This window comes from Equus quagga, chromosome 8 (genome assembly GCF_021613505.1).
Source record: "Equus quagga isolate Etosha38 chromosome 8, UCLA_HA_Equagga_1.0, whole genome shotgun sequence".
In the NCBI taxonomy this organism is placed as follows: Eukaryota; Metazoa; Chordata; class Mammalia; order Perissodactyla; family Equidae; genus Equus; species Equus quagga.
Window position 1 is genome coordinate 97961105 of NC_060274.1, and position 12920 is coordinate 97974024.

The 12920-nt window shown below is 37.6% G+C and overlaps 1 protein-coding gene and 1 long non-coding RNA gene across 2 annotated transcripts in view; one reads left to right on the top strand and one right to left on the bottom strand.

Moving 5' to 3' along the window:
• The window catches only part of TFEC (transcription factor EC), a 72154-nt gene that overhangs the window by 31236 nt on the left and 27998 nt on the right, over positions 1-12920 (bottom strand). The window contains exon 3 of the mRNA XM_046669060.1: positions 6877-6963. Within this exon, the coding sequence (XP_046525016.1) occupies positions 6877-6963 (87 nt within the window). The remainder of the gene's footprint in view (positions 1-6876; positions 6964-12920) is intronic.
• LOC124243469 (uncharacterized) lies at positions 216-11261 on the top strand. Its single transcript, XR_006889679.1, has 3 exons — positions 216-401; positions 6041-6314; positions 11222-11261. It is a non-coding gene; the product is annotated as an uncharacterized LOC124243469 (long non-coding RNA).

Genomic DNA, 12920 nt, shown 5'->3' on the forward strand with positions numbered 1-12920 from the left:
CACAGTCCTTGTCTCTGGAATGGTCTTGAACTATAATAGTTTACTGAGGTTGCCAAATGCCACTAGCATTTATACACCTGGTTGAAAAATACCCGTATATGATAAAAGAAATGAGTTACTATGCACAACCAGAGTTCTGAAAGGAAGGGGTGAAACTAAACCAATGAGTTGAAATTATACGGAGACAGAAGCAAACTCAGAGGCTGATCAGTTATTTGGCTGGAGTGTGGCAGAGGATCGGTCTAAGGTCCCTTCAAATTCCAAGATTCTGCAGTTCTATGAAACGGCTTCCTTCTGAGGCTGCTGGCACAACAGAGTGGGTAGGCTGGTTGCATTTGGTGTCATACAGGACTGGATTCAAACTCCTACCCTGCCATTCACTACTGCCTGTATGAACTTGAGTGAGTTACTGAACTTTACTAAGCCTCTTTCCTCATTTGTAAACTGATAACAGGTAATAATAGTCTCTATCTCATAGGTTAGTTGCGGTGATTAAATTTTTCATGAAAAGTGTTTTGCACAATCTTTGTTATATAGTAAGTACCCAAAGCATAGTAGCTACTATTGTTGTCGTTATCTTTATTGCTGCTGCTTTTTTGACATTAAAAAATTCCTAAATAGTAATTCACCATTTGTGAATTTTAGAATATTTCTTTAATATGCAATTGCTGAGCACCCATGATGTACTAGATATTGTACTGGGTGCTGAGAAGAAAATAATCAACAAGTAGCTGTTCTAGGCTCCAGGACACAGCAGTGAACAAGACAGACAAAATCACTTCTTCAAGGAGTTTATATTCTAGGAGTGGAAGTACACAATAAATAGGCATGTAAAATAATAAATAAGATAATTTTTGTTACTCTTATCATAAGATATTGATTTAGGGAGTAATGGGATGGGGTCTTTTAGTAAGGGAGACTGTGGAAGGCTCTCGAGTGACAAGGTGATATCGACTAAAGGTCTGAAGCATAAAGAGGCAGTCATGCCAAATTCTGAGGCAAAAGTATTCCAAGCCAAAAAATGGAAGTTCAATGGTCGTAAGATGATAATACGTGTGTCATGTTCAAGGAGCAGGAAGAAGGCCATTGAGACCAGAGCGTAAAACTAAAGGGAAGTGCTGACTATGGTAAAGTGCCTGAATCATATTCTGAGGATTTCAAGAAGTTAATAGAATGTTAAGCAAGGAGAAAGACGATCTGATTTTTGCTTTGTGAAGATCATTTCATGGCTGTGTGAAGAACAGCTGTAAGGGGCAAGAAGTAGCAGGGAGGTTAGATAGGAGTCTGTTTCTGAAGTTCAATCAAAGAACATGGTAGCCTGGAAAAGTGTTTTAGTAGAGGAGCTGATAAGAAGCTGCGAGATTCAGGAAGTCTTGGAGGCTGATTAGAAGGACATACTGATAGATGTGGGGGTATGGGAGTAAGAGAGAGAAGAGAAAAATGACCTTTTTTGGCTTTAGATGAACTAAAAGCAGATTTGGGGGGCACAAAAGCTTCTTTTTAGTCATACTAAGTTTGAGGTGTTTGTTAAAGTCACAAAAGATGCCAACTAAACAGCAAGATATATGAGTCTAGCATATAGTGGAGACATCTAGGCTGGAGATGGGTTGAGATCATCTACAAAGTGTATAGATATATAAGAAAAGACGGCCTAAGACTGAGCCTTGGGACACTAGCATCTAGATGTCCATTAAAGGACAAAGAACCAGCAAGATGGGTGGAAAACCAGAAAATATGGTGCCATGGAATCCCATGTAGTACTTTAACCATGGCAAATGCCACTAAGAAAACACGTCAGATAAGAATGGAGAATTTACTATTGGCTTCTGCACTGGCTGGTTTTAAGAGCTCTTTTAGAATTGTGAGGACAGAAGCTCTGTTGAAGAATAGAGAATGGCAGGTGAGGAAAAGGAGGTAGGGTGAAAATGGAAGCAGTGAGTTTTGTGGGAGAAAGGGAGTTGTGAAAAGACATGATAGCTAGAAAGGAAATGTGTTCAAAAGGAGTTGTTTGGTTTGGTTTGATTTTTAGGGAGTGTTATTAAAGACTAGTGTAATGCTGATATTAATAATCCAACAGATCAGAATACATTGATGATATAAGAAAAGGAAGAGCTATTTAGAGAAGGAAAGTCCTTGGAGGAGTAGGAATGAGTGGGATCCAGAACACAAGTGGTGAGGCTGGCTTTAAACTGTGAACTGGGACGATTATTCTATTACAACAGAAGGGATGGCAGAAAAAAAAGAAAATAGATGCACGTGGTTTAGTAGAATTGGTGATGCAAAGCTAATGCGTAAATTCTAATCTGATTGCATATATTTTTCCTCTAAAATATGCTGTGAAAGAGAAATCAGCTGAAAAATGGAGAAGGGACAGGGAATTGTGAAATTTGAGGAGAGAAAGTATAAAAATGTTGTCTCAGTTAATGGGACTTTCTCCCAGGGAATAGCTGAAGTGTTGTCTGGTAGTGGTGAAAGCACCTGTGAAATTCTGGTGATACATCTGAGTTGAGTCTAATGAATAATGTGGTAAAATGTTAGCCCTTCAGCTGCTCAGGTTAAGATGCGGAGTGAGATGAGAAATAAGTTTAAACAGGGTTGAAGTTTTGCCAGGAGAGCTAAATGAAGGAAAATGGGGACATGTTCAGAGTGTTTGCAAGAGAATTAGTCATAGCAGTTGATCAAGGACCCTAGACAGGTTAAAGAATAAATTTTCAAAATGTTGCAAGTGGTGAGCAATAGCCACTGAAGACAGTGATAGGGTCCATTGATTTGGAGTCTCCGCAACTTGAACAATTGGTGAAGTAAGAACACTAGAGTGGGTACACCAAAAAAATAGAATGTAATGGTCAAAAACTGTGAAATAAAAATGTTATGGGATAGAGAAATTGGTGATAGCAGGATCTAAGATTAACCATGTGAGCAGATGACTAAATAGGGAGGAGAAAAATATCATTAACTAAAGAGATTGAGAAACTGAGAGGTCAAGGTGTGAATGAAAGAATGACTGACGGGGCTGAATATTTCTTGCACTTTGGCTCTTTTCAGTTCAGTTTACATAGTTGTTGCAGTAAGAACTAATTGACAGGTGGCTAACATTCTTGATCAAATAGAATTGAGAGGTAAAGTCTGCTTAATTAATTAGAGTCTAGTCACTAATCACGGAACACTCATTTCTGGGTCAGAAATACTTAGGCTAAATGGATCTGTGAAAACCTTGAACTACTTCCTTCAACCTGTATAAATTTGAAGAACAATCACAAGTGGTCCAAGCTTCCCCTCAGCAGCTTCCAAATTTCCCATCCACAGAAGTTATAACATGATGTTTAGTTAGGCCTGTGTGCAGTGGTCCTTGGATAAATCTTAGCTAAGTGACACCCAAGGTTTTCTGCTTGGGCCACAGAAAAGGAGCCTCAAAGTAACTAATAGCACACCCAATAGATTGCCCCTGAAATTTCACACATTCCTCTGAGAACAAGAGAAAATACATGTAAAATAATTAGAAAAGTGTGTGCTATATAGAGGTGATAAATTAATAATAATTACTATTATTGATAAGTATCCCCACTTTTGAAGCTTGCTATAATGGGTGTCTGTTGGTTGGGCCTCTCTAGAATTCATTCACATTTATTTTGGTAAAAATTCCTATTCTCCTGGTTCTCACTCTTACTCTAGGTAATTTGTTGTATGGGGCTGCTCAATCCACAGCTCTAGGGTAGGCCCAAGACCCAGAGAAATTGGCTTAGGAATAGATATATGACAGAAATTGCTCCAATAAGAATTATCCCAGGGATTTAACTAGAACTAAGGAGAAAAGGAAGCTCTCCTTCTCTGAGATTGACAAGGCTGACCAAATGTATTCATTAGGATGCATTTGGTTATGACAATCAAAAAATCCTGAAACAATTAGCTTATAAAAATCAAGACAAAAAAATCTTACATATTGTGAAACTCATAGGGAAAGAATTCTCCAGGGGCATATAAGCAGCATCTCTTTGCATTTCTCTTGGCTTTTCTTCTCCCTTTATGTCTTTTGTTTTTTCTTAGCTTATTTACCTTCTGGGCAATAAAATGACTACATAGTCACATTGTCTTATAACATCATGGAGAGGCAAAAACTTTCCCCTTCTTGGGTTTCCTTTAAAGACTGAAGAAATTTCCTGGAAGGCCCTAGTAACTGCTCAACAGGCCAGAATTGCAACACAAGCGCAGTCTTAAAACACTGTCTGGCAAGGGAAATGGGGCCACCAGGATTGGCTTAAATTAATTGGAAACTTCCTCCTTCTTGTGAAGGAGTGAATGTCTGAAAAAAAAAAAAAAAACAAAACTGGGTTAGCAAGAAAGAATTGTGTGCATAGCTGCTATGTGTCTGCTCAGCAGTGGAGAATAAAAGCCAGCACAGAAGAAAACGAAGGCGAAGTTTTATGGAGGGATGCCCACATACGATATTACTTAGGAATCTTTAAATGACATGAACCAACAAATTCCTTTCATTCTTAAGCCCCAAATGAGCCAGGTTCTGCCATCTACTGCCAAAAGTTCACTGGCTAATATGCTTACTCAAAGCATTCCTCTTAATCCAACAGTCTTTATTTTTACCCACATGAACTATAAAAATTCTTTTTTTAATAATAGTTTTTTATAGAGTTCCCTACCTCTGTTCTACCAGCTATTCTTATACATTCTCTGTTTTTCTCACTCCTGCTTTTTCTTATGTTGGTCTCTTAACTTGCTACTTTCCCACCTTCGTATCAACCTCTTAAAATCTTAACCATCCTTCACAACTACATTTCAAATATCATCTTTTAAGAAGACATTTCCCAAAAACATCTCAATCTAGCATGGTTTCTCCCTCACTCGAACTCCAGAGCAACTCTCTGACTAGCATTTAAAATAAACACAGGTGGTCTACCAAGATTTAACATAAAAACAGCTTTGGAGACAAATATTTTTATCATTCTCTGAATGCAGAAGAGGAAAGCAAAGTAAAGAGAGGTGGAGTGACTCGCCCAACGTCTAGATCAGAACCTGGGTTTAACACTGAGCTCCACACTCTTTCCCTCCTGCCTCTCAGGTGTGCCTCACGGCACTGCTCTACTGTCATATGGTCTCGCAACATGTGAATTGCACCTCAACTTTTAGTTTCCTATGGTGTGTGTATTATGCTTTGCACATAACGTATATTGAAGAGATATTTGGTTAATTGAACTGCTTGGTTTTATATGTGGATCTAGATGTATCAATGATTGCTGACTCGTCAACAGCAGACATTTTTTTATCTAACTACAGATAGGCCACTAGTATCTATCTTTTTGAAAGTACATTCTGTATATCAAAAGGAAACTCAGGATAGCCACTGCCAACTATTTGTACTGAGTAAACCATTCTATGCAGCCTCTACAAACAAGTAAGATAATTTGACAAAGAGAATGTTTCAACATACTATTTCAATGAAGTAAGTACCACATACAAAGGAGAGAAGATTGTGGGAAATTAATGTCATTTCCTCAACCCAGAAGTTGAGAATACTGGTTAAGAAAATAGTATCCTCATGCTGTGAAATTAGACAGACAGAAATTAGCATTAATAACATATTTATCTAGAAAATTAGTCAGATTTCATGTAACTATGCTGCTTGAAATCTGAAGAGAAGAGGTAGAAAGAATTGTCACTCCATTCTAAAAAAAAAAACTGCAAAAAACACTAAGTTTTAAACCTCATTTGACCTTTGTCAGATAATACTAGTATTAGTGACTTGTCATAAAGTAGAGATCCTGCATACTAGAGAAGAGGAAGAAAGAGAGATTTCTCTTTTTAGATAGTTTATTTCAAGATTAAAAAAGAAAAACGGGGTTCTTTCTCCAGCTTTTTCTTAAGGTCTTCAATTTAAGATATCCATCATTTACATAGCCATACCCATTGAGTTGGTGATAAAAAGTATCCACACTATGCATTATATTCAGAATTCACTTTCTTTAAGTGAAATGTTTAAAGTAACAATTTAATTGTAATCTTCCATATTTTTTCTTTTGTGTTCTAAAAGGTCTAAAACCATAAACAAACGAACCAACAAAAAACCTTCAAAATGTGTGGAAAGAGCTTGCACACCCTTTACAGATCATATTTTTAGTAATTAACAAATGAACAATGAGAAGACAACAGCAATCAAAGAGGAGATGATACCATCCCTTCCTTACATAACATTCCAGGAATTTGTGCTGATTTCAACATGGAAGTCTGTCTGTGTACCTCAAAGCAAGGGAGGCCTGCCCCACCTTTCTTCAGTTCATCTTTACGCTCTCGTTATTGGCTCAGAAGTAAAGTTATGATTTTTTGTTATTATAAGCTTTTTCTTTCCTCTACAAGGTGTAGAGCCTCTGAATCTGATAGCTGTTAGTCAAGGTAAAATAGTCAACAATTAGCCATGAGCTTGTGAGGGCGTTTGATTATATGCTGTGCTTAAAACAGGAAATCTGAAAATTTAGTCACTCATAGAAAATGCTATAGCAGATTAGATATATAATTAGACGGGTGTTTATAGAGACTAAAGAGAGAGAAAGAGAGAGATGATAGAGAGAGAGAAAGATCATAGAGAAATAGATGATAGATAGATAGATAGATAGATAGATAGATAGATAGATAGATGGATGATAGGTAGATGAGATAGTGCAAGCCCTATCATTTATCTTCTTCAATGACATTATAGAAACTTTTTTCTGCACCAATAAATATTTTCAAATATTCGTCTATTATCTTGTGTCTGTTTCAAAAGTACAGAAGAAAACACCATTTACTAATCAAATGAAATTTCTTTTTTTATCATCAGAAGCTCGTATTTATTGCAATCTAATTGACCTCCTCAGGTCTGGAAACACTTACTGTTCTTTGCATTAGCAGAGGAGAGTCTGTTCCTTCCTCTTTAAAACTTGATTCCATACCGATTATATCCTCAATAACGTCCTCCATCTAGCAAAATATAATACATTTAGAATATTGTGCGTGATAGTAAAAGTTGTGCTTCAGCCTGAATTTAGAGAGGAAAATTTTAACAACCTTTAAAAGTTTTTTTTTTTAGGATGTTTAAGTTAAGAGTATAGGTCTATCAAACACCAGAACATTTTAGAACTTAAAATGAAGTAATCCTGACACTCTGACAGGTGCTGTTTTCCTCGCATTTGCTTCCACCAGCTGGCAGGTGACGGTTGGGGAAATCACCGTGCGCTGGTCCCCTGGAAATCAGTATCCACATCAATAGAGTGGTTATCGTGAAGTACCTCAAGCCCGAGCCCATACACTTAACATGTAGAGAGAGGACTTCCTACAAACTTTATTTTTCTTTTAAAATGTTCTGATTGCACCTTACAGGTAGATACCCAAATATCAGTGGTCAAACTTTAGCTGATTAGTCCACGTGAATGCAAACAACACAGAAGCATATTATCCAACTTTCCCTAATGACCAATAATAATAACGGCAATAATAACAACAACAATAATCATAGACACTTTAAACAGTAACAATAACAAACACTGATACAGTGCAGGAGATGTACCAGGCACTGTTCTATGTGCTTTGCATGCATCAGCTCATTTAATCTTCACAACAACCCTGTGAAGTGGATACCATCATTATCTCCACCATACAGATGAGGAAGCTCAGAGAAAAAGAAATCCAAAAACTTGCTCCGGATTATACAGCTCACGGGTAACAGGGCAGGATTGAAATCCTGGACACCTGGCTCTACAGTTCTAATTTAAATCAGCTTTCTACTCCCTTTTGCAACTCCTTTCTAAAATAGTCTTCCTTCCTATACTTTCCTTCCTTTCTATACTTTAGCTGGAGGAGATTTAAAAAGCTTATTTTGAGGCTGGCCCCGTGGCTGAGTGGTTAAGTTCGCACGCTCCGCTTCGGTGGCCCAGGGTTTTGCCGGTTCGGATCCTGTGCGAGGACATGGCGCCACTCATCAGACCATGCTGAGGCGGCATCCCACATGCCACAACTAGAAGGACCTACAACTGAAAAATACAATTATGTACTTGGGGGATTTGGGGAGAAAAAGCAGAAAAAAAATAAAAGATTGGTAACAGTTATTAGCTCAGGCACTAATCTTTAAAAAGCTTATTTGATTTTATTTTGTTTTTTTAAGATTGGCCCTGAGCTAACATCTGTTGCCCATCTTTTACATATATATATATAACTGTAGTACTCTGAATTTCCCAAGACAAGAGCAGAAACAACCAGGAGCAAATTCTGGAAGATATATAAAAATACTTTACGATTTTGTTAATGTTATCCTCTAAGCATGATTTCTGAGAAACTTAGAGACTCAAATGTTCAAAGATTTCTACTAAGATACTTCCCAAGGTAATATGCCAAAAAAAAAAGGGAACACTATTCTTATATTAATTTAGCACTACTTATTGAGCAATATTTATTGCAAGACCTTGTCGTAGGTGCTAGAGCTATAAAAGCAAACAGCACAAACTCTCTGCCCTCATGGAGCTCAAACTCTGTTGAGGATATAGACAATAAACAGCTTCATAACAAGCAGTGCTGTGAAGAAATTAAAGCAGGTAAGTGGATAGAGCTTGATGGGGATGAGTGTTATTTTAGAAAATGGTCAGAAAAAGATTTACTGATATTTGAACAGAGACATGAACAACACGGAGAAGGGTAGTCCTTGGAAAGGAAGCAAAAACTCAAAGATCATAAGGTAGGAACAAGCTCAGAGTGTTTGAGAAAGAGTGAGAGGGCCAATGAGAATGGAGTGGAGTGAGCAAGGGCAAGAGAGGTTTGAGAGGAAGTTGAAAAGTAGGCGAGGAACTTACACTATAGAATCCTCTAGGCCAACGGCATCCAATAAAAATGTCTGCAGTAATAGGAACTTCCTATGTATGCACTACTCAATGCTGTGGCAACTAACCACACATGGCTACTGAGCGCTTGAAAGGGAGATAGTATAACTGAGGTACTAAACTTTTAATTTCATTCAATTTTTAAAGATTACATCAAATTTGAATTAATTTAAATTTAAAATAAAGAGCGACATGTGGCTAGTGGGTACCATATCCAAAAGTGCAGAGTAGAGACCATTGTCTGGACTTTAGGCATCATTCCATGAGCATCGAGAGATCTTTAAGAGAGCTAGGATAATACATGTGCGTGTTTGTGTCTTTTGGTTAGTCCAGTCTCTGAAAGTTTGAAAGTATGTTATTGATTGTTACTAAACTCAGAGTTTAATTTCACGATATTTCTTTCATTCACATTTCATCATTAAATGGACAACAAATTTATACCGAACGGATGTGAAGAATACCTAAGGGAAGAAGGATGCTAAACATAATTTGTGGTAAACGCTTTTCTTTGGGGCACTTCTGATAGTTTCAGTAAAAACCACACGTAAGTCATTCATCTTTTTTCTTTGAGGAAGGTTAGCCCTGAGCTAACATCAGCCACCAATCCTCCTCTTTGCTGAGGAGGATTGGCCCCAAGCTAACATCTGTGCCCATTTTCCTCCACTTCATGTGTGGGACACCTGCCACAGCATGGCCTGACAAGCGGTGTGTAGGTCTGCAACTAGGATTCGCACCAGCCAACCTCGGGCCGCCAAAGCAGAACTTGTGAACTTGACCACTGCGCCACCGGGCTAGCCCCCCATTCATCCCTTTTCTTTCTGGAAGCTTACATTATAAATGAACCAGTCTTTTGAATCTCCAATTTTTCCCTCTTGCTATAAACATGGTTAGGTTTCTCCTATTCCAGAAGGAAACCCTTCTTTCTTACATGTGGAAGTTCATCCTCCTCGGAGGCTCTGCTTTTGCCTTTAACACTATCCCTCATTTCTGCCATCTATCTACATGACTATCTTTTTCCCTAATTTATTGAAGACATTGGTTCTTCCATTATCCTAAATTGATTTTAAGATTTAAAATTTGCTTCACAGCTTCCAGAAATCTTCATAATTAATCACCTCAGAATCCAGTTGTTATTTTTAAAAACACAACAAGCACAACATTTTACATTAGATGAAACAGAATTAAAAGATTAGACAAAAGAAGAACTACAAATCAGCAGAATAAGCATCCTCTGAGTGATAAATGAAGACAAAGAAATGCAAAGGAAGAGCTAATTATTTTGACTAAAATCAAAACGGAGATAATAAGCATGGAAAAGATGAGGTTTAAGGACAAAGGAATGCACATTGCACCTAAAAAAGTATACAATAGCAACTGTCAGAACTCTGTGGAAAAATAATACTGAACATTTTAGCTCACCCCTCTCAAAATTACACATCTGAATTGAGCCTTTTCTTTACCATTCTCTAGGCCATGCCTTGGGTCTTCTCATCCTCTAAACTGCTTCGTCTTTGAAATGTTAAATTCTATTATCTCCCTCATCGTACACAGTCTTCCTTTAGATCCAGTCTCGACCCTGGGCCAGATCAGCTGAACAACTTTAATTTCATGACTCTCTCTGCCTTTGCCCTAGTCCCATCCTTGGTTCACCACTCTCTTCACTATATTCATGTTCTCCAGCTCTCTTTCTCATTCAAGTTTTCAAGTACCACACATGCTGACAACTCTCAAATATCTTCTGGTCTAGATTATTCCTCCTCAAGGCAAACCAGCCTTTCCATACGGTGCCCTCATAGATACCTCAGCTCTAGCCTGTTCTAATAGAGGACCCCCTAATCTTTCACTGCATTATAGAAATAACCTGCCTTCTCTCCAGGCTTCTTCCCCTACATACCTGATGAGCGATATTAAAGTCAAATCTGATTATGCCACCCCAGCCCCTACATTTAAACCCTTCAAAGATTTGGTTTTGTTTAACATGGATTACCAGCCCTTCTGTGATTTGTCTGTTACCTACGTCTCTGATGTCAGCTTTTGTTACCATCTGCCTCTCATTTTTACTCACCTCAGGCTGTTTCCCATCTCTATTCTTTGTTCATGCTATCTCACCTGGCTAGATGCCCTACTAGCCATTTGCCTCTAAGTCATACTACTGATTTACTTCTGATAAGAACAGCACTTCTGTGCTCCTATCTATACCACTGCCCTTTCTATGTAATATTATAATTATTTGCTTACTTTTTTTCTCTTCCCCTCAACTAGGAGCTCCTAGAGGGTACAGAGGATAAGAAAAACAAGACAATGAATAATTAAAATGTAGCATGTTCTGTGAAAATGTTATAAGTGCAATTTTTATCTGTATGATATAGGTATTACTATGAAAAGTGAGAAACACGCATCTAATCCACACAGAGAACCACCAAGGAAAGCACCTTAAAGAAGACACCTGAAATGAATTTTGAAGAGTAAGTTGTAATTATCTAGACAAATGGTAGAGATTGACTGAGTAGTTGGTAAAGAAAGGATATAAGAAAAGAGAACCTGGCCACGGTGAGAATTCCTAGTGAAGCCCTGTGGCTAAAGCACAGAGCGCCCTGGGGATGCTCAGTGATAACTCTGGGTCAGGAGGCAAGGGAGAAGTGTAGAAGGTCCTGTGTGCCAGGAGTACAAATTTGGATTTTTATCCCAGAAAGACACATGCTCTTAAATGCTTCTTTTGATTTTATATTTCATCGTCTTGGGGACCTTTAATCACCAAGTTACTCTTAATTCCAGCTCCCAAATCCTAACTCTAAAGGTGCTCTCACAGACTTACTCTGTGGTAGCCATGATTTCTGGGGTCTTCTTTGAATAAACATAATGCTCCCTGATTTTATGGGAGTACAAGTTAGGAGCAAGAAACACCAAAAGATGATGACCACCACCATCTCCCGAGCCCCTACTCTGCCCTTGTGGGAGGAGCTTTAAAACCGTAAGCTCTTCAAGGTGTAGAAATGTCGGTGAGAGAGGTAAAAGATTGAGACCACACAGCTATTTAAGTGGTGGTTCTAATGCCTTCTGTCTGAGCTTAATGACTACACACTTCCTGCTTTGTGACATGGACTCCCAGCCCCAATCAAAGAATATCAGGAAATTGCAACCACATAGGATATATCTTAGCTGTCAAAGATAAGAAGACTGTGAATGATGACAGTATGTGAAATTGTATACATCATAAGTCAAATTCAAAGAGAACACACACTGATTAAAACTATAATAGATTGAATGAAATTATGATTAAATGGACATTAATGATGGAGGAGACTTCTATATACATAGTTTACAGTACAATGGTTAAAAAAATGGAAAAATTTTGTCTGTAGCCAATGTATGCATTGCCCTGAGACCATTATACCACTTGGGGCTTTCAACCGTTCCCAGCCATGCAACTCCCTTTGACTGACACCACCTGAAGGGCCACTAGGATCATGTAAATTTCTTTTATAATGTACAAACTTATTATAAAACAAAAGGTAAGCTGTGTGCACAAGGAATAAAAATATTTACTAAGAAAAATGGAAAAGACTGATATATATTACTTATCTTTTCTCATTTTTTAGAAAACATATTTCATAAGATACATAATAAGATCACTTTCTGTGTTTTGCCTAGAATTGACTGGCATATACATATCCTTTGGGATTTGTTTTTTCCTTTAGAAATCCATCTTCCACATAAGGAAACGAACTTTGGAAGAAAGCAATTGTAAGATAAATTGTATTGGGCAAGTTCTAATATTTACTGTACAGATGATTTTTATCCTAAAACTATTTTTATGATCTTCATGGAGTGAATAGAGAACCTAGTTCTACCTTCATTATTTTTTTGTAGAAAATTCTTTATATATCCACTATTGAAACTGTAAGGAAATATACATGTAGAGATTTATGTCCACTTTTGGATTTCAAAGAGTCCTTTTTTCAGTGGTTCTATATTTCACTAAACTATCTACCAGATCCTTATTCTTTACCCTTTTCCAGATTAACATAAAATTTGTAAAGAGAAATTTTTCTTTGTCATTTGGAATTC